Source organism: Abrus precatorius, unplaced genomic scaffold (genome assembly GCF_003935025.1).
Source record: "Abrus precatorius isolate BTA unplaced genomic scaffold, Abrus_2018 Scaffold8, whole genome shotgun sequence".
NCBI classification, from domain to species: Eukaryota; Viridiplantae; Streptophyta; class Magnoliopsida; order Fabales; family Fabaceae; genus Abrus; species Abrus precatorius.
In genome coordinates this window covers 27,567,162-27,589,562 of record NW_020874428.1, presented here as the reverse complement: position 1 = coordinate 27,589,562, position 22,401 = coordinate 27,567,162, and the positions used below count along the sequence as shown (strand labels likewise).

At 31.5% G+C, this 22,401-nt stretch overlaps 4 protein-coding genes across 7 annotated transcripts; 1 reads left to right on the top strand and 3 right to left on the bottom strand.

Annotated features, from left to right (window-relative positions):
* Window positions 1-5,842: 5,842 nt before the first annotated feature.
* Window positions 5,843-10,602, bottom strand: LOC113846875 (OBERON-like protein). Of its 3 annotated transcripts, none has more exons than XM_027475591.1 (3): window positions 10,490-10,602; window positions 8,706-9,825; window positions 5,843-8,297 (listed from the first exon to the last, which is right to left on the bottom strand). In XM_027475591.1, the coding sequence occupies exons 2-3, from the start codon at window positions 9,790-9,792 to the stop codon at window positions 7,681-7,683; spliced, it is 1,704 nt and encodes a 567-aa protein (XP_027331392.1). In that variant the 5' UTR covers window positions 9,793-9,825; window positions 10,490-10,602; the 3' UTR covers window positions 5,843-7,680. The 3 variants fall into 3 exon arrangements, with proteins under 3 accessions (XP_027331392.1, XP_027331393.1, XP_027331395.1); XM_027475592.1 differs by lacking the exon at window positions 10,490-10,602 and adding an exon at window positions 10,250-10,351; XM_027475594.1 differs by having other exon boundaries at window positions 8,706-10,546.
* On the top strand, window positions 6,684-7,306 carry LOC113846876 (putative fasciclin-like arabinogalactan protein 20). Its single transcript, XM_027475595.1, has one exon. It carries the CDS (start codon window positions 6,690-6,692, stop codon window positions 7,272-7,274), a length of 585 nt encoding a protein of 194 aa, XP_027331396.1. The 5' UTR covers window positions 6,684-6,689; the 3' UTR covers window positions 7,275-7,306.
* Window positions 10,603-12,062: 1,460 nt separating the features above from the next.
* LOC113845816 (heat shock protein 90-6, mitochondrial) lies at window positions 12,063-17,591 on the bottom strand. Of its 2 annotated transcripts, XM_027473418.1 has the most exons (20): window positions 17,344-17,588; window positions 16,896-17,084; window positions 16,729-16,802; window positions 16,177-16,302; window positions 16,010-16,103; window positions 15,829-15,912; window positions 15,608-15,751; window positions 15,403-15,516; window positions 15,193-15,252; window positions 14,989-15,063; window positions 14,793-14,897; window positions 14,492-14,632; window positions 14,310-14,402; window positions 14,104-14,181; window positions 13,638-13,892; window positions 13,434-13,536; window positions 13,063-13,237; window positions 12,873-12,978; window positions 12,695-12,784; window positions 12,063-12,593 (listed from the first exon to the last, which is right to left on the bottom strand). In XM_027473418.1, the coding sequence occupies exons 1-20, from the start codon at window positions 17,449-17,451 to the stop codon at window positions 12,423-12,425; spliced, it is 2,385 nt and encodes a 794-aa protein (XP_027329219.1). In that variant the 5' UTR covers window positions 17,452-17,588; the 3' UTR covers window positions 12,063-12,422. The 2 variants fall into 2 exon arrangements, with proteins under 2 accessions (XP_027329219.1, XP_027329220.1); XM_027473419.1 differs by lacking the exon at window positions 14,104-14,181 and having other exon boundaries at window positions 12,224-12,593; window positions 15,829-15,903; window positions 17,344-17,591.
* Window positions 17,592-20,481: 2,890 nt separating this feature from the next.
* LOC113848283 lies at window positions 20,482-20,995 on the bottom strand. The gene has a single exon (XM_027477738.1). It carries the CDS (start codon window positions 20,924-20,926, stop codon window positions 20,576-20,578), a length of 351 nt encoding a protein of 116 aa, XP_027333539.1. The 5' UTR covers window positions 20,927-20,995; the 3' UTR covers window positions 20,482-20,575.
* Window positions 20,996-22,401: the final 1,406 nt, after the last annotated feature.

Genomic DNA, 22,401 nt, shown 5'->3' with positions numbered 1-22,401 from the left:
CAAGGGTTGAAAAAGACCGCACCCTTGAGTGTTTAAAGAGTGTGGTACTCCAACTGTGCACTGCAGAATACGGATTTAAGTGCCAGAAAAGATAAAGAGAGTCAGAAAAAAAGTGGTGAAGAGAAATGGTTCTGGTGAAACGGGGAGGTGAGAATAAGAGAGAGAGGGAATAAGAATTTGAAAGATAGGAAGAGAGAGAAAGAAAAAGGGGTAAATGTGGCAAAACACGTAGCACATTGTCTAGTTCCAAGTTCCATCATAAGTGGAAAGTAACACTGTAATATTATGTTCAAGAAGAATGGGCAATTATTCATAGGGGTGAAGGCTATCGTGCGCCTGGTGTTAAAAGATTCTGGAATCGATGTTTTTTAGAAAATTATATAGGTTTTGTGAGGGGTATATAGGTGTAATGGGGGCATCAAAGAAAATGAATGTCGGCTATATACCTTACCCACCAATATATAATAATGAAATAAAGTGAGAATCAACCACCAATAGTACTAAACAAAGTGCCTATTTCATTTTAAACTACTATCAAAAGCATAATTGCTTTGACCATCATTGCATGGATATTATTTTATTAAGCTAATCTTTCTTTATTATTTGTACATTTAATAAGTTAAACTTAATTAGGTGGCCATCAACGGCACATAAACCCCTGTAGTTTAGATCTTTGAATTTTCCATTGAGGGTTAATTACCCATTGAGGAATAGGGAAGTAGGGTTATGCATATTAATTAGTGATGATTTATCATTAGTGAGTTTCCTTTTTTTTCAGAATTATATTGAGTTTTAAAGTGAAACCCCACCTTTATGAGATTTGCCATGTATAGTCAAAATAGTAACTACCAACAACACTGTTTCATACATAACCAGCCTTCTTGTTGGATTTGTCATGCCACTTCATCTGTGATCCTGAGTGTTTTTATTGCTCAAATAATACTAGTAGCATTAAAGTAAACTTGATTTATGTTTATTTAAATGTGAATCTAAACATATTTGTTGTAATAATACTAACTAGAATTGGCTATACAATTTTCATATATTGGAAAGAATGAAATAAGTTTCTCTAGGAGAGAAGTTTTCATGAAGTTTAATAAAGAAGAAGCATGTAAATTTACTTATTTTATCATTTACCTCATCAAAAATTCAAAATTGATTATCAATAAAAAAAAATTAGTGATAAAAAGTAGATTTACACTTTATAAAACAAATTGACTGGTATTATTTTTTTTAACTTCAATCCTACGAGTTAATCTTACACACTTAAAAGTATTAAAATTTTATTAAAAATAAAATATTTACTACATTAAATTTTAAAGAGTGTAATATTTTTTAAGAAAAAAATATTTTTTAAATATTTAGATTTAACCTTTAAATTTGATATATTTTTTTAAATTTTCATTTCAGTATGAATTAATTCCTTCACTATTCCAAATAGGCTGTTTATACACCTACATAAGTGCAACATAAGGTTTGTAATATCATTATCATCTAATAAAGCTTGAATATTTCCTTACTGAGATGGTTTCATTTGCTTATATCACCATAGTAGAACTATCCATTAGACGTATGTTCAACGGTTAGTAGTTTTTATTGTTTATATACTTTCCTACCGTATAATTGAAAAAATAAATATTCATTTTTCACTAATATAAATCTTCAATAAAATTGTAGCATAGATTATTCACAGTAGCTAAAAAAATACTACGAGAAATGCACTTTTTTGAGGTGGGGGTGTTCATCATTGGCAAATTGGCACCTTTACTATGAAGTACGTGTAGCACTTAAAATCATAAAAGATTAAATTGCAATAAAAGAAATAATATTTTTGATGGTTATTATATAAAGAAAAATCTTTGCTAGGGGTAGGTGGTTTTAAATTTAAAGAGAAAAGAAAATGTTAAAACATAGCATCGATTTTAAAGGTCAAAAAGAAAGTGACTAGGCAGAAAAGAATTAATCCAATCATCAAAGTAACTCATAGATGGTTTAATCTTGTAGGGCCATGCTTCATTGTAATCCACTTCCACATAATGGCATTGGAAGCTTTCTTACTTTCCCTTTCCAACTTTTCTTTTCACTTCTTGCCATGGAAACTACCACACCATTTATTTTATTTATATCAATTTATTTATCTTTTGGAGCTAAGTACTATGTTCATGTGGAAGTGCATCACTGTATGGGGCACATCAAGTAACTATGTGTAGCTTCAATAATTATAAAATCCAGTTGGGCATAGACCCACCACAATGTCTATTATTCTCCCTAGGAAGATTTCTCTTCAAGAATATGCATTCTATTCCTAATTATTCCACCTACACTATTTATCACCTTTTTCTTCATTATTTATTAATTTAACCTATTAAAGCCATGGAATTTATAATCTTTCCACGTACTTTTTAATGTCTTTTTCTTCATAGAATATTTCTATAGGCAAGCATGCTCTTCATAAATATAAGATAAAATTATTTTCAACTTCCTTCTTTGCATGGTTATACAGTATTTTCTTTTTCTTTTTCTTTTTCTTTTAGTTAAACACATTGAAGAGGAGGGTGTCTTTGGCCATGGATTATTACTAACTCGATGTTGAGGACGACAAAACAAAGCCAATTCGGTCTAGTATTGCTATTATATGATAATCAAATGATTCAATTAATGTTCCCTCTTTGTAATTCCAATAATTCAATCTGAAATTAATTAAGGACCCAGATTTTAAAGTTAGTCAAGTTGCCTAAGCTAAGCAATTAATGAAACTTGTGGACAAAGATACGGAATTATACATACATATACACCATCTAATCATAGTTTAAGATTTAAGAGAGTAAGTTTCAAGATTTGATGGCTTTAGTCTCTAGCTTCTAAGGGGGAAAAGACAAATGCTATATATATTGGTTTGAATATCTATTTTAAATGTTGGAAATAATTGGAAGTAATAGCAACAAATCAACTAGAATTCGATCTCCATGATGATTTAAAATTGGCCAAAGCACGATGAGCTTGTAAAGGTTTTAGAAAAATATCTTTACGAGTGCTAATCATGATTATCGATGCAGTAACATTATCTTGGAGTTTTCTGCATCTAAACTTCCATTAGTTAATGCCTTTAATTTTATATAATAGGCAAAATATATAACAATTTGATGTTTTTCTTTGAAATTCATAATTTGATTGAGGGATATAAAAAAATCAAAAGTTTGCTTAAAAAATATAGGCGTTTTCACAAAAAAGTAAGTAACCTTTAAGAAACGAATTATATCTATTACATTTCTTTCTAAAGTTTCCATTGTTGTTCCAATGTATTTATTATAATTTCTAAAGTTTTCTAAAGTTTCAACTACGTGAATATCAGAGAAAGCACGAGATTATGAGAGGAATAAAGTTAATTTAGTAAATATAATCTACCTGGGCCTACTGTGGCGTTTATCCATTGTTAATAACAAACAACTAGTAGTTTAATCTCAGGTGATTTATGGATTATATTTTTTTACATAATTATCTTCTAATAAGTAAATATATTTAAATAAAAATTGTATGCTCGCAAAAAAATGTATGCCAAAAAATATATAAATATTATTTTTATAATATAAATATTAATATCCTGCTGTTTAAAGTTTTATTTTATGTGTAATATAAATATTTCTACATAGAAAAAAGAGATGTTAATTATTAAGGTTTCATTTTAATTTTTTATATTTGTATTAATTTGATGTGAATATATTGATACAATATAGATGATATAAATATTTAAAATACTTTATATGAGGTTTTTACCTCAGTATGAAGTATATATTTAATTACTCGTGGTTTATATACCAACATATTTTAATGAAAATAAAAAACCTCTATAATGGAAATATCTACCACTACAATATATAAAGTAATATGTTTATCTAACTTATTTAAATTATCAATATTTAATTGAAAAATTTACAGCAAATTATTTGAGTTTTAAAATGTAGCCTATATTACTTTCAAAACAAGTTCAAAAAATTTACAGCAAATTTAAGTTTATTCACTAAAAATAGAATGGAGAATTCTTTTTACTTATCTTTTCATTTTAATTTATAAAAAATAATATATATTTCTATTTTTCTTCTTCTTTTATCATTTAAATAAAGCTTGAGGAAATATTGAGAGAAAAGGAAGAACATAACTAGGTAAGGTAGCATCATACATTTGATTGAAGGGAGGAAGATCTGAACACAGTACATGGGAGGCAACATGTGCAGTCTGCCTCGGATGCACAATAACTGCTCCTTCAACTTCAACGTAAGAAGCTGTAGCCTATAGTTTGTGTTGTGTATACAGCTAGCTGCCCTACTCGTAGTTAGGGACTGAGAGAATCAGATAATTATAATAATTAAATGATTATTTAGGTTGGATTTCAGTATTTTATAAAGGGTTTTATCAGGACTGAGCTAAAGCATCTAGAAAATTTTTATTAAAAAATTTATATTTATTATATTAAAATTAAAAATAGAATAAATATTTTTTAAATTAAACTATTGTTATTAATTGTTTATTCTCAGTCATTAAAATGTTATGGAAAGATTTATTAAAATCATTCTTTATAAATATTACTAAATATCATAATATTTTCACAATTCTTCTTTAAAAATTCGACAACTGTACCATGTACAAGTTTTGAAGTTGACAACTTAATCAAGATAGAGACAAAAAAATGGTAAAAGACAAAGGACATTATAAATTAGCTCGCCTATCTATTTCCCTGACACACAACCTTGTCTTGACCAAGCTTGATAGCAACCTTTGCTCTGCTGATTTTTATCAATGCAAGTGTTTGTAACCATTGATTAGCTTGTGAATATTATTTCTGTAAGCTTGATGTATTCATCAAATTTTGAACCTCTATAATATTAAGATGTCAGTTATCTGTTATATTTTATAATAATGGGTATGAAGAGGACATGCTGATGCAAATGGCTTTATAAATTGAGTATGAAAGATTATAATCTTCAAGCTTGTCTTCAAATGGTTTACTATCTTGACTCTGGGTCAAATCGAAATTTTCAAAATTATTTTTGTTTTACCCACACAGGAGCTAGTGTTTGGAGGCAATTGAGGTGAGGAAGTGTCCCCCACCTTTGGTGGAGACACGACCACCACTTCAAACAAGTGGCAGCTGAAGTTTTCAACAACTGAATCAATTTAGAGCATATTGATGTTTCTTAGAATAACATTGTTGGCCAAAAAGTTCTAAGAGATATATAAAGATAAAGTAGGTAATTGATATACACAATGAATTAGATGAAAGTTATACTGAACTTATTTTAAAGTTAAATGAAATTTATTTTAATTTTTTTAATGTTTCAATATAAAAATGCATGTCTAATTTCATTTTAATTTTAATTATGAATTTTATATTATATACTTAGTGAATTTAAAACTTAAACCTGTTATATAAATTTGATCATTAGTTTATATAAAAGCAATTTTTACTTATTTACCATATTGTGTTATATATGAACTTTTAAAATAAATATTTAGAGCAAGTTAAATGTTAAAAAAGAAAGATAAAGTCATGTCTTAGGATGAAATCTATTATTAGATAAGTATGCAAGACTTGAGCTTTTAAGTTCAGAAAAAAGTCAAATTTAAACATTATAGGGATTAACTTAATTTAATATAGGTCATGAACTCTTAGAAATAAAATAAATTGAAAGGACAAATATAATAAAAATTGATATTTAACTTTACAAAACTAAACATTATTTAAATAAATTTTTTAAAAATTACAAATCTTTTTAAATTTATTTACCAAATCAATATTCTACAAACTCGTAAATAAATTATAAGCTATATTTATCAAAGATAATCTAATACTATTTATCATATTGCATTTAAGTTTTATCATTTCTCATAATACAACAATTGCTACCAGTACCTACAATTTGCATAGGTAGGTTGATTGCAACATAAAACTCTACCTTATTACGCAGGCTCATTTAATTGTATCACTTTCAGGTTTCAGCTCTTAAGTTTTGACAAACCTATGTCCTGTAGATGTCTGAATAATCGCCTGATACCTCTAACATGACATTGACCATCTCTTTTTTGGGTACATAAATATGACATTGACCCTTTATTGTTTAACTCAACGAATTGCTTTCGCAATGATTCTTTTTCCTGAAAAAGTATAACTGTGATTTTTAATCCCGTTGGCCGCGAAACAAACAAACACACCTTTCATCTGTTTATGATTCCTCTCACAAAATAATTTTTATTCTTATTTCCCTATACGTGCTTAGAGTAGAATAAGAAACTGGGTCTTGATTAATTAGAGTATGTTGAATTTTGAGATTGAAGTCATGACGATCACTCCTTGATGTGCAATTCAGGTAAAATACAAAAATGTGAAGTTATAATAAGATGCAGATTCGGGCTCAACTTTTAGGATAATTAACAACAGTGATTCATTATTGATTAATTTTTGTTCTCCATCCTCTAAAGCATTTTCATCTTTCTGAACTAACTACTACATGATCAGGGCCTCTTCATGCACAACCGGCCCACCACCTAGGCACCTACCTACCTAGAAAGGGAAAACGTGTGGCAACATAGGCGTGAAACATTAACGTGGCTATAAATACCAATCAATCAAAGTGAGATTTCATTGCACTCTACACAAACAGTAAACATTCAAGCAAAACCTGGTCTTTTCCCTAATGGCTCTTTGGTTTGTTGTCCTTCTTGCACTCTTTGCAATTGGTGAATCACAGTCCACATCATCATTCAACCAAACCGACCTGCAGGCAGCCATGGCTGACATGAGAAGTCGGTCTTACTATGGATTTGTCATCCTCCTCAAAATACTCAACAGCCAGCCCAACTCCCTGCAAAACAATGATTTGACATTCCTAATGCCAAATGATGAAGAACTATCACAGTTCTCAATAATCCCAGATCAGCTCCATGATTTCATACTCAGCCATTCCATTCCAACACCATTAGTGCTCAGTCATTTATTACATTTTCCAAATGGCTCTGTAGTTCCCTCTAGCGTTCCAAGTAGGGTGATCAGCATCACCAACAGTGGGAGAACAGGCTTGTTTGTCAACAATGCAAGGATTGTCACACCAAATGTGTGCCAAAGCTCTTTAATAAGGTGCCACGGAATCAGTGCTGCAATGATATTTGACAACAGTGTGCCCTTCCACCGGTCTCCAGAACATAAGGATCCCCCAAAGAACAGTAATATGCCAAACCTAGCCTCATCTGTCAAAAAGATGAGTATCCCACCTTTCCAGTAAAGCTAGAAAAATACTTGCCTGCAGCTGTAATGTCGTGCACTTTCATCAATAATATAACATCACTTCTACTTTCCTTATGATTTATTTGGCCTCTAGTCCTGATCCAACTATCAGAAGATATGACTACATAGCTCACCACATGTTAAACATATTTACCAACTAATTAAGATTCCACAAGTCAAGCAATAATAAAAAATTCGCACAATCGCATATTCATACATACACTGCATAGAACAAATCTAATTTTAGACTGATTTAAGCCCTTACCATTACCACCTCCCTCTACAAAGGCTTATGTTGTCTCGAACCTAATGGAATTAGACTGACTCTTTGTTGAGTAACAGAATGAAATTTCTATAAAATGTAAAAGATTACAAAATACTCCAATACTCCACTGAACTGGTGCTCAAGGGTTTGTTCTAAACGGGTGGCATTCATTAGATTGACTGTCTGTCTTGGGGGGAACACTGTAGAGAAGATCATGGATTTTGGAATACATCAGTGTCGAAGAGGGGTCACCCCCACCACTGCTCTGCGATACACGAGAAGTCTCCTGCAATTTAATCTTCTCGTACAGATATTGCTTCTCAGCCTCAGCCTCGCTTAATCTTTGTTTCAAATAGTTGCTAGTATATTCTTCCTCTGATTTATCTGACTTTGCAAGAGCAATCCTCTGGAGCCTCTCAGCCTCCCGTTTAGCCTCGTTAGCCTTTAACTGGAACATGTCAGCCTCAGCATTTTTAAGCCTCACAATTCTCTCCAGTTCTTCAATCTGTAGCTTCTTTTCCTGCCGGACCATCTTCAGTTCTCCCGCCTCTCTGGCCTTATCTGCTAATTCGCGATCACAAGCATCAAGAGCCAAGCGAGCCTTCTTGCACATTCTCATCTTCTCATCAGCTACTATTTCCATTTTTCTTATTGCCTCATGCACCACTTCAGCAATTCTATTGCACGCCTCTTGAGGAGCAATCAGCCTTCCACTTTCTGCATTTTCCAAGCTCTTTGGAGAGTCCAACTCCAGCTCTTCATGTAGGAAAAAATTGGTTAGAACAAGAAATAAGGATATTAATCAAACATAACAGCATAAACTATTAATTATATATATTTTTCTAACAATTGCAAACCACCATTTTATTCTTAGATGTGTTCAAAATTAGGTTATTAAGGACAAAACAAGCAGTTCAGCCATAATTTCAAAATGCAGTCTAAAAGCTTTTTGTTTTTCTTAATCATTCCTAACAAAGTTTTTAAGAATTTTCATCCTTCTACTACAACCAAACATGATATAAAAATAGTGACTAAGATTTTAAAAAATGCAAACCACATTAATATCCTATAAATACTATGTGCATGCATGTACATGTGTGTGTAGCCTATGCCGAGGCAGAAATAGTAAAGCTACAACTTGAAGGAAAAATAAAGAACTTGAACCTTGGAAAACCATCAATATTGCCCTGCATGCTGCTTTAGATTCCACTTTTCCACTTTTCAATTTTTCCTTGAGATCATCACACTTCCAAAAGAGTTTCCTCCCTCGTGGGTCTTTACTACCGTCAAAGATTCTACTAACAAAATCAAGTTCCCTCATTAAGGCTTCCCCATCCCAAGATGGTGCACAATGTTGGAAGACATCTTTAACCCAACCCAGCAGTTCTGAAGTCCTGTTGCATGCTTGACACCTGAAAACCATTTCACTTGGCCCTGCTCCACTCTTTGTAGAAGGGCCCATGCAAATAAGTTGCTCACGAATGGCACAATCTGTGTGAGTCCAATGAGAACACAAATCACATCCAATCCAGCGGCAAGTATTTACTTCAAAGTCAAACTTGCTGCAGATAACACACATGCAAAGATTGCAGAAACCATTGCCATTGGCACATGTCTCACAGGTACAATCATCAGCAGGAAGCTGGTTTTGGCAAGCTATGTTTCTGCATCTTTTATACACAAATATCTCAATAAGTGAAGTCTGTGACAGGCTGATGCTAGGATGTAAAAATCCCTGAATTCCAGTATTTATGGCAACAAGGATTTCAAGCTGTACACGATGTGCTCTTATCAATGTCTTGGCTGTTAAATCAGATCTACTCTGAACAAGCTTCTGTAAAATGAAAAACTCATCTCTATGCTGTGAGCCATTCCCTCCTTCAAGGATAACTCGAAGTCCATTTTTCAGCTCTTCAAGAAATTCCTCAGGCAAATGATGCATTTTTCCACATATTATATCAACTTTTTCTCTTGCAATGTCCTGAAGACTAATTTTGTCTGCACTAGAAACTCGACGAATAACTGACTGATCAGGGCAATCAATCTCAGCTTTTCCATTTTCCATCTTCTTAGCAGCAATTGCGTCAGCAGCAGGCCAAGTTTCTCGAGAACTGGCACTTTCAGTAGGAGATTCTCGGAGATTATCAGAGTTTGATCTTGGCTCCTCAGGCGAGAGACGAGGATCTGATGACACTAGAGACAGAGATGTTTGTAGTCCTCCAACTCGTGACTGCTGTCGTGGAGGGAGCATTTTTTTGTGAAGGGTACTGTTTTATGTTAGAGCCTGGTGATGTGCACATGAAAGAACTTGTTGTCAGTAACTGGCGGAGGTGATTATACACATTATATACCATTGCACATGATTATTACATATTCTTTGTTGTACTATAAATAATCAAATATTAAAAAGTTGAAAATAGATATGAAAATTCAGAATATTCATAATCTGGAAAAAGTTGCAGCCTTACTCTTCTCTCCATTGCAAGTAGACCTCCAAAATACATAAACAGGAGATGAATAATAAATTTTACACCAGATCCCAAATAAAAAAAAATTGAGGAAGCATATAACGGTAACCCGCAGAAGAAAAGTCATTAGTAATAACGGGAGAGAATAAAATTAAACAGTTGAATACAAGTGATTTTGTTCTTGACACACTTTTGCAACAGCTTCTTATCATATAAAAAAAGCTTGAGAGAGAGAGCTACATATGCAATCTCACAGAAACTGATATCATAGAAGTTAACTCATCAACTCAAATAACAGATCAAGTGATAAAGATGCAACTTGAAAATCGCAGAACATAAAGTTGACCACAAAAAGAATAAAAAGTTGCTGCAAAGGATGTTTCAAATGTTCACAGAGCTGAATCGAAATTCAACAAGCAATCGCAGCAAAATATCTTGAAAAACTAAAATTAAAATTAAAATTTGGATTCAAACGCTTACCCTTAGAGAAGAAAACTCGACAGAAGCCTCAGATCGCGGTATCTTCTTAATGGAAATGGGAACGGACAGAAGGTGAACGAAAAGGAATTTAGGTCAAAAGAACAATGGTTTATTTGCCCATTTTACCCCTGACCGGCGAAAACACCAAACCGGTGAACGAACACGACAAAATAAAATAAATAACTAATATATACTTTAAATACTGTTTTTAATACATACTTAATTATTAATTAAAATATATTACAATACATAAATATTATTATTAAATTAATATTTTTATTTTATAAGTTTATAATTTTTAATAAATTTTCATTTTTTATATTTATAAATTTTAATCAAATAAATTAATTAGTATATTTTTATATTGTAAATTAATAGATATATATATTTTATTTAATATTTACTTTTTAAAATATTATATATAACTTTTTAATATGTACAATATTGTACTGAATAAAAATTTATATATTAATAAATTTTAATAAAATTTATTGTATATAATTTTTATTTTATATAATATTACATAATTAAAGAAAATTTATATTTATTTATAAGCAAAACTCCAGTCTGGTTGAATTCCATAGACGGGAAGAAGTCTCCTTTTTCAACGCAACGTTGTTAGATGACCGATTCAGCCGGTTGACCTGCCTATACGCGTTGTTTCTGTCTGACTTTGTTCACTGGTACTTTACTTATTTTTTATTGATAATTTTGGATAGATATTATCATTTTCATTTAGTGGGCCTTTTATTTTCCTCATCTTCTGTCTTGAACAAAATATACTATCCATGTATATAGCCAAACATTTTTTTTTTAAGAATAAGAAAAATATTATTTTAAACTTTTACTTTTAAAAAATCCATTTTAAACTTTTTTATTTTCTTTTTAGCAATAAAATTATTATTCTACTCTTCCCACCCATCCAAATAAATCATAAAAGTTACCACAATGAAAATCTTCTCTACGATTTGCTTATCAAAATTTACTCTAATTGTTCTTAAATCTTAATGAGGTTATTCAGTTTAAATTTAAATAAATATTTTAAGCATTTACCTAAATATATATTTGAGAGAATTTTTGAAAAGAAAGGACATATTTTTTTATTTTAAAAAATAAAAAATAAAAAATATATTATTTATAATTACAAATACATTATTAATATAATAATTTTTTATTAATATATTAATTTATATTTTTTATTTTTAAAAAAATTAATTTTAAATATATTTATTTAAAATATAAATTTTATTTTCCCCTCCCCTCTCCAAAACTCCCTTACCAAACAACTAAATTTTCACCCTAATATATGCTTGATTACAATTCTTCCAATGAACTTGCACCTAACAGCGCTTAAAATTTGTCCATTCACAAAATCATATTACCATCTCATTATCAATGACCAAAGAGCAAGTTAAAAGTTTAAAAATAATCTTCTTACTATTTTTAAAAAAAATAAGCATTCAAAAATATATACATTTTCATATCTTAAAAATATAAAAAAATATAAAAAATTACTTTTATAGTAGTAAAAAAATATAACAAATATTAGAAAGAAATTATAAGAAAAGAAAAAATATTAATAATTATTTTATAAAAAATTACTCAGTTGGCACAGATCCGGAAGCTGTGGCAACTGTTAATTAGTAAAAGTTGCTTCAGTTGTCTCGAAGCACAATTATCCAAATTATAAAAGTATAGGATTTTCTAAAATAAAAGAAAAACTGGTGATGCTGGATGTTTCAACTACTTATATCTCACCGGAAAGGAACAATTACATGTGTTTCCAGATATTGCGTTATGCCGAATTCCTCGGGATACCTATAGACTACCACAAATACCAGTGTTCAAGAATATAATTTCGCCGGTTAGCGGCGTTGAAATAAACAGCGGAAGGGAATGGGAGGAAAACAAAAATCTCCACAGCACAATCCTCTCACTTATGTCCGCCAGCCTCAGTAGGTTCAACCACCTCAGCTTCTACAGTTTCTGGGGCATGGGGTTGGATTACAGTGGACTGAAACTGACCAGGAGTTGACCATTTACCGGTGAGAGCCATACCCATCATCTCGTATATCTTTCCTCCAAGTTGTGCTGGATTATCCGGCTGCACGCCAACAAATAGAATCAAAAGATATACAGGTTTAGGATTTCACAATGGAACTTCAATGAAACATTCAGAACAACAGTATCAAGCCATGAGTTTACCGTAAAACCACTGGAAACCAAAGCTGCATCATACAAAAGATCGATAGCTCTGAGGGCATCTTGATCCTCTGGATTTGTTTTGTAAGCAGCCTGAAAATAACCGATTAAAATACGTTATCATAATCTCAATTTAAACTCACGACAAGGAAAAGAAAGTGGGTTTCTCAAATTATCGTACATCCAGGTTCCTGATAATAGGGTGGTCAGGGTTTATCTCAAACACCCTTCTGCTCCTCATGAACTCCAAACTAGAGGCATCACCCATGGTTTGTGCCTTCATGAGCCTGCAGTAAGTTTGATTATATACCGCACAATGTTAATCAAACTTCCAAATACATCGTTCAATATCCAATAGAAAAGACGACCACCTTTCCATGTTAGCAGACCAACCAAATTTTCCAGACACCAGAACACAAGGTGAAGAGCTAAGTCGGTTTGAAATTTGCACACTTGCAACCTTATCTCCCAAACGTTTCTTAATCCAGTCACATGTTTGGCCAAATTCCTGCTTCATCTCCTTTTCCTTTTCCTCATTCTTATCACCTGCAGAAACATCAAACTAAATTTAACAATTTTTAACAGTAAATAAGAACCAAGCCATGAATTTCCATCATTGTAAGCATTAACGGTGGTTCCAAAGAAAGACTAACAAATTCGGTCAATCAAAAAAGCTAATAACAAATAAGTTGAGCGTTTGTCCAATCAAATGATCAAAAAAAGTTTAAAGAAGAAAGTAAACCTAGATCCAAGTCTTCCTTGCTAATGTCAACAAAATTCTTTTCTTTGTATGATTTAAGGTTTTGAACAGCCACCTCATCGATGGGATCCACCAAAAACAGAACCTGAAAAATTACAATACAAAAACAACCAATATATTTAAATTAATAGAAATAAGTTGATCCAAAGCTACAAGTTATAAACTCTAATAAAAATATGCTTATACTTCAAGATCCTTCTCCATGAGTCTCTCCAAGAAAGGTGTGTTCTTTGCACTAGTCACGCTGTCAGCAGCAATGTAATAAATATCCTTTTGATCAGGTTTCATGTTCTCCACATATTCATCCAAGCTGATCAGTTCTTCTTCACTTTGGGATGAGAAAAACCTAAGCAATGGAGCAATACGTTTGTGATTCTCACGGTCCTCAATGCAACCCAATTTCAGGTGTTTGCCAAAGTTCTCCCAGAACTTCTCATAGTCCTGTATGCAGAACAAATCAGCCAATAAAATACTAACAGGAAACTGACTGTCTTTTTTATAAAGAGCAGTTACATAAGAAGAAACCAAAACCAACTGCCAAGATATATACAATGTTGATAAATTCCACTCAATTAATCCTAGCTCCTCTATAACTTTAAAAACAATAAAAGCAAACTCTATTCAACTCACAATTGTCAGATTAATAACATACCTCTCTGTTCTCACTCATGGATATCCCCAAAATCATGTCAAAAGATTTTCGAACTAAACGTTTCCGCATAATCCTCACCTTCAAGCACCATTTAGAAAAAGATTAAGCAAATATAAATGCTAAGGAATTTTATAATTATATCTTCAAAGAGTGAGCCAGGTGTCAGGTGTAAACTCAAAGAATAACCAAGTCACCTATCTACTTACTATTCGGCTCTCTTGAAGAATTTCACGTGACACATTGAGTGGAAGGTCATTTGAGTCAACCACACCTTTGACAAAGCTCAAGTATCGGGGGAACTGTTTAAGAAAATAACACATTAGTGCAGGATAAAATTATGAGAACACCATCCAGTTATTCAAGGTGGATCATAGTAAAGTGCTTATACCAGTTCTCCATCAAAGTCATCAGAAATGAACACTCTCTTCACATAAAGTCTTATATTCTTGGTCTTGGGATTGATTATGTCATCTTTCCCTGAGGGAGCAAAGGCAGGAACATAAAGTATTGATCTAAATTCTACTTCACCCTGCAAATTAGCAGTCAAATTAGTACCATGAATCTCCTCTACAGAAAAAATGATATTATCAAGCTATTTTTTCCAGCTGAACTCTGAATTCACATTAACAAATACAAATATCCACACACACAAGATGGTCACTTGAGTGTTGAGACAATAAAAGTCTTACCTCTGTGGTAAAGTGTGACGATGCTAATGGCTCCAGATATTCATTAAATGTTTTCTTGTAGAATTCGTTGTACTCCTCTTTGGTGACTTCTTTAGGATTACGAAGCTGCACAAATAGAGTAATGTCTAAATCATCATTCATGTAATAAATTTCTAATATAAGTGCAAATCATGCAATTGAAAATCATAGAACTTACCCATATTGGTTGGGTCTCATTTATCAGCTCCCAATCCCAGTACTTCTCAACAACAGTCTTAGTTTTTTTCTTTTTCTGTCATAAAAATAAACAATGCATCAAAGTCATAAATCAATGAGTGAATTTGCAGCAGCTAAACAATCACCCATTCAAATTCATACACATACTTAATTCAGCACATGTGCAAAATAATTAGAATGTTACCTCAGTCTTTTCATCTTTCTCATCCTTTTTGGCCTCAGCTGGATCCTCATCAACTTCCACCTGGAATGAATTCAAAATTATATAAAAAAGACCAGAAAATTAACTTTACAATCTAGAGGGGGGATGAAATTAACCCAAAAGGCAAATAATATGGTCATGGATAGTGCTATCAAAATAAAAATATCTGGAGTCAGGAGTGTATAGCCGTACCTCTTTGGTGAATCCCTTTTCCTGCCAAGTGTATATTGGGAATGAGACAAATTGGGAATAGTTTTTCACAAGCTTCTCAATCCGCTCTGGATGAGCAAAACCTTTGTCATCCCTCTGAAAATTAGTAGGATAAAATGCAAACACAGTCATTAGCTCAGGAACAAAGAAAAAACTTGAAGGTCAGAAAAGGAGATTATGAAGATACCTTAAGATATAGTGTAAGGCGAGTTCCTCTTGGAATCAGCTTATCAGGATCTGTCTCCTCAGATATGGTATATGAGCTTGCATTTGCCTCTCCTTCCCAAACATATTGTTTATCAGATTTTGGACTCTTGGTAGAGACGACCACCTTCAATCAACAAAAATTATATAACCACCATAAAGGAAAAAATAGTATCCCATTTTTACTTTTACACAAATGCATACCCGATCAGCAACCAGAAAAGCAGAGTAGAATCCCACACCAAATTGACCAATTAAGTTGTTGTCACCTCCAGCATCCTTGCTATCCTTTAAAGTGATACACCTTTGTCAGCACATAAGATACATAACCACAAGGAAATAAAGACAATAAAATTCAAAAGCATCTTTCAGAAGCAGTTAAGACCTTTAGAGCTTTCAAAAACTTTGCAGTTCCACTTTGAGCAATAGTTCCAAGACAATCAACTAGTTCTTGCCTTGTCATACCGATGCCTGTATCACTGCATAAAACATAAGTTGCAGCACCAACTGAAAAAAGAATCATCAAAAACTAATCATAGCTATTTCTCTTACGTAATACTGATAATCCCATTATCTTTATCAGCTTCAATTCGGATATCAAAATCAACTGCATCCTTCAACAGTTCAGGCTCTGTTACACTCAGAAATCGCAGCTTATCCAAGGCATCACTTGCATTACTGTAAACAAAATGCATATAGATCAACTGATTGGATACTGTAGAAATGGTAACATTCAATCAATAGATTCAATGCAGACAAAGGCTTCGGCATTTGGATTTTTCAAATCTCTTTCTATAAATAATTTTCTAAAAGACAGAGGTGAAACTTAAATACAATTTTCTAAACCACATCCTGTAACTTCTTGCAATATATCTCGGGGAAACCATACACCAACGCAACCAGGAGATGCCGTTAAAAGGCAACTTCAGCTCATTATATTGATAAATACATTCCACAACAATGAACATAACAAACACAAATGCCATAACAATATAATTCCATTTGCGATCACCCACCTAACAGACGAATTTGAGTTACCAAAAAGATTACCAGACCAAATACATGCAAATACTGCTTAAGCTCTACGACAGTGGTAGAACGCACCTGATAAGTTCCCTAAGAAACACCTCCTTGTTACTGTATAAACTGTTAACAATGAGGTCCATGAGTCGACTAACCTGCCAACGATGCATATTATCCAAAATCATGCCCACAATAAATCATTCGCAACAGAGAGCAACACGAACAGCGGACATTAAAAATAGCCATACCTCTGCTTGGTACTCATATCTCTCAGCAGGTGGAGAACTTGATGAAGAAGATTCTGCAGCAGTTGATTCATACCGTTTGCCAAAGAACAAATCTCTTTTAGAATTTTCCTGATCTGTGGATTTAGTCACGCTTGATTTCTCCGAACTGAGGAAAGAAAACCATCTGGCTTTGGAATCATTCTCACCGACCTGCACGTAACAGAAAGAGAAGTGTACACAAAACACGACAATTATACAAGATGACAACATGTATAATCCCAACACATCAGTTGCACTTGGAAAAAAAACACATGATGTTATCTAACAGACAATTATAAAAACTAAACACAATCGCTGAAAAGGAAATGGATTGGATACTGAAGCTAACCCCGAATAGCAAGGACTAGAGATTATGGAATTTGAAATGAAGACATGTTTGTAAAGCGAGAAAGATGAAAGAAATGAGTACCGTAGCGGAGTGAGAAGAGGAAAGCGGAGCAACCACGTCCCGGCGAAGTGCGCCGCCGTAGCGCAGTACGGCGGAGACGGAGGAGGAGCGGCAAGAAAGTCTGTGCATATTGAGAACAGAGAGTGAGAGAAGTAAGCAACTATGAGATTCAGAAACTGCGTTAAACAGAGTAGCGAAATGGTAGGGTTTTAGAAGGGTTTGTTTGTGTGATCAAAAAATGGCTTTTAGAAGCTTCTCGATGCTCCTCGTTTCTTCACCTCGCTGAACATTTCCATTTCTTTTTTCATACCCAAATTTTTTAGTTTAATTTGAATAATTATTGTCCTAAGAGGTGTATTGTTATATAAATTTTTTATAATAATAATAATTTTTTTTCATCGAGTTTCGACAATATTACACGTCTACACTTTAACCATAAAAGTAATAAAATAACTAAACTAATACATATGTTTTGAACCAAACAAAAAAGTACCACTAGCAAATCAGAATCCATAACTATATTTTGTCCTAAATAATATTAATTATGTTAAAATTAATATTCATTTATCAATTTTGAAAATGTCTGATAAAGACATCAACTTTTGGGGGGATAAATATTACTTTAAAAAAATTGGAAATTACTGAAAATAAGAATTTGGAAAAAAAAAAAAAAAAACGCTGCACGACTATTTTTTTTAGCTTTAATTATAATATGCATTGTAAATTGTGACTGATATTATATCACTAAAAGTTTATGAATTTGTTCGTTTAAGGAATTGTTTTATTTTACATTCTTATTAGAAATATAAAAAATGTTATTTTCACTTTTATTTTTACAATTTATCCAAAAATATATTTAGATAACGTGTTTCTATTACATTGAGGAAAAAAAAAGTACAAAATATTATAGTCATATATTTTTACAAAATGACATATTTTTCCACAAATAAAACATCTTGTACCCTTATTCTTTCCCTTCTTTTGCTTCTTCTCAAAGAACTTCAGCTTCTAACCCATAATATAAAACACTCCTTCGTTAGAATAGTTTGTTATAACTCACCCAAGATAGAATTTATGAATCTTACAAGCCATTTTCGTGTAAATGAAATGCCTCTTATCTTACTTTAAAAATGTAAATTAGCCCATATATATTGACTTAATTAACTGGTGATTGATTTTAAGTAATATATGTTTGTTTTTATTTAAACAATATATCAAATTGAATTTTATACAGAAAAATCTCTATTAAAACCAGAATTCAATTTTAAAACCATTAATGTATTTTTTTATATTATCAATTAATTAAAATGTATGATAGATATAAATTTAAATTAATTATTATAGAGATTAATAATTTTTATTAATGTAATTATTTATGATTAAATAATAGTATAAAATTAGTTTATATTGTCAAAATATTTTAATGAAATTATTAAAATAATTAACTATCACGTTATAAACATTTTGTACTCAAATAAAATAATTTCTCATAAAATTTAAACAAACCATAATATATATTTTTTCAAAGACAAGCTAATGTGAGGTAAACATCATATCAACATTGTAAGAACTTGTTTGTTTTGAAATTTTCACATCAAACATATTTTAATATTAATTTTGTTGTTGAAATTATTTTGAGCATACAATTTAATTATATTTAATAATTTCAAATTAATTCTACTCAACACTAAATTAAATTGTTACCAAGTAGGACAATTAATTGAAACATTACTATGTTTTTGAGAACCGAAGTACTGAAAGTGTTTGCATAAAGATTTATTTTTAGTATACATTTAATTTTTGTCATGAAGTTTTGACACTGGTTCTTAATTTCATCGAAATTCTGAAATTTAAAGTGCTTTTTTTTAAATGTTTATTGTAAAGGTTACACTTACTTTAGCATTCCATGTAAGTAAATAATCGTGAATTGATATTTTATGTTCATTTTCTTTTGACATTTGAATGGTTTGAATATTAGTGATTTGCTTATAAATATGATTAATTGTAAACCATATAACGTTATTTCATATTTGATATTTTTACTCGACTTTACCTGCTAAAAAATTATTAGTCAGTATTCTTTCCTGACTTTTGAAAAATGTTAAGCTACTTTCTTTAATAAGTAAGATCACAATTAGTAAAGCAAGACTCGAATTTTAAAAAATTGAAAACATTGTAAAAACATAAAATAAAATCAGATGCATCAATGTAAAATATCATAACTTTTCTACCTTTCGTATTTATTTTTGAAAAATACTACTATATTGATAAGTATCAATCCAACAAAAAGCACAAGTTAAGATATTGTCCAAATAATAATAATAATTAAGAATCGTAATACATTTGAGACTTGGTTTCTCTAAAATAATAAAATGTATAAAATAAATTTTTTTTAATTAATTATATCTATAAAAAAAATTTAATTTAAATTAAAGATAGATAAATTATCATTTTACATATTTTAAATATTGAAAAAGCTTAATCCATACAATTGTCGTATTTGTGTGTCTCGATGTTCATGTATAACTGGAGGTCACTTGATAATTGATATTGGAGTAAGGCATGATGCATTTATGATTTTACACAACTTATAAATAGCAATGAAGTTATTATAAGTAATTAATCAATTTCACGTTTGGAAATGATTACTTACAAGGAAATGATAACATTTTTAAAATTTTTCTTACAAAATTGAAATCAAATAACTAATATTTAGGAATTTTTTATAGTAAAATTGTGTAAATTAAGTCTTCGCAAATTAGCTCATGTGATTAAGCATTAAAAAGTGAATTTTGAAAATGTGGAATTGTGTTAGATTTTATAATGCGTTTTGTCTTTTTTCTCATCTTTTTATTCCCTCTCTCCTTTCACCTTGTATGTACAAGTTGAATTACACACCCAAGATATAACAACCATCAATTTAATAGTTGATGAAAACAAAAGAAATCAAAATAAAATCTATAACTGAATTACCTTCATCATCGCCTTCTTGATATCAAGCAACACAAAAACACTATTTTCATGGCCTATAAAATTCCAAGTAATTATTTTTGCTTAGAGAATTCCATATACAATTACGCATTTCATGTCACTCAGCATACTTTAAAGGGAAAAGAAAAAGAAAAAAAGAAGAAGAACATAACTGATACATATCCTCCTTGATTACTGATACAAAATGATGGAGAACATAGGGTTATATTATACAACTATATAGGTACTAGGGAAGCAAAGACAAACAATAGTAAATATATATTTACAGATGAAGCGAAGTATCAACGTCTGAGCTATCAAAATTTCTTGATGTTGATGCACCTTGAGGCCAGGATGGGGGTGATTTCATGGTGTTGTGATCACCTTGTTTGGTTGTAAAGTTGAGACCAAGAGAAAGAGAATCATGGAGAGTTGGCCTGTGTGGAACCACCAACCTTGGTTGTTGAGAGTTATGTGATGGGGGGTTGCGCATAGATGAGGTCTCTGATGACAACAATTTAAGAAGTTCTTTCCCCTCTCTCCTTTCTTTCACCTTCTCTAGCTGTCTAAACCTCTCTTGAAGAAGAGCAATGGAGGAGTTCACAGTGGTAGGATCATTATCTTGCCTACCCATTTGGCAGTGAGTAAAATTTCAATATGGGGTGTTCTTTATTGGGTTCATGGGAGAGGAGGGGGAGCTATATTTTGGTGGGTTTGGCATGTAGTGGTTTGGAAGTGGTATATAGTACAAGGGAGTGCATATATAGGAGATAATCATTTTTTGCTGTTCAGCATTTATTTTTTTCATTTGGGTCCTTCTAATTGATTCCTGATGATAGCAACATAGATTAGAATCGAGTGCTGTTGGAGAAGATGCCAAAGAGATGGTTGTTGAAAGTTAGTATAGAGGAAGGCAGGGTCGCTAGATGTGTGGCCAAAGGGACTTTTTGAAGGAGGAAAAGGGTGAGAGGTAGAGTCCAAATTGATGATGCTGAGTAGCATTTGGAAGGGAGTATTGTGGGGAATAAATGGTTAGGTAATGCTTATCTGGGCTTGTCAATTTTAGCCGCTGTTTGCTTCGGAGAAGATGGTACTTCTTTGTTTGCTCCTGTTGGTATAATACTTCCTTTTTTAATGGGTTTTTACTGTTGAATGCGCTATTCTTGTTTTGGAGCTACAAGGGGAGGGTCGTGTTGTGCACAAGAGACAAAAGGAATCGAGAAGGAATATCTTTGGAGTTTGCCATCAATGATTTAAGTACTCATAGTGTGTCAATGAAGGAGATAGCTAGCTAGATAAAGCTCACTCTATTATGTAAACACATGGTTAATTTGTTCAACCATGCACTCTACCCACTTTTAAATTGTAAGTCATGCTAACGTTAGTCGCTGTGATTGTAACCCCGGATCTATATTCTATAGTAATATACAACTCATAACTTGTATTGTTTAATTTGTTTTGGTGATCAGAGAAATAAAAGCTATGGAGAAATGGATAGAATTGAATGTTTTGCAAATGAAAAGAAAGCCAAAACAAGGATATATGATGATGATGACAAAATTTCTTCCTTTGGCGCGTAATATATGCATGACATGGGGTAAGAATAATAAATATGACACATCGTATTAAAAGTAACATAATTTATGTACTTTGGCCCATCATACAAAATGACAAAAGAAAGAAAAAAAAAAGTAATCTAGAGTATGTGATTCAACAGGGTGGATGAAATTGATGGAGGTGTATCTTCAATTCTTCATTGTTATTTATGGTAAAAATATATTATTTAAGTTTAAAAGAATTTTTTACCCTATGACTATTAGACATGTGATGATGTGGTGGGGAATTAAGTATCGGGTAGTCTAATATTTTGTTTGGGTAGTGGAGCGAAATAGAATGAAATCAAATAGACATAAATTTTATTAAGTGAAAAAAATGCGATGTTTAGATTGATGAGAATGAAAATAAAGAATTGAAAATTTTCTTTTTATATGTGGTGACCATTGAAAAATATAATAAATATTTTTAGGTAAAATTAAAAATATATTTTTAAATTAAAAAAATTGAACGTGTATTACATTGCTATTTTTAATTTTAATAAAATTTATAAGT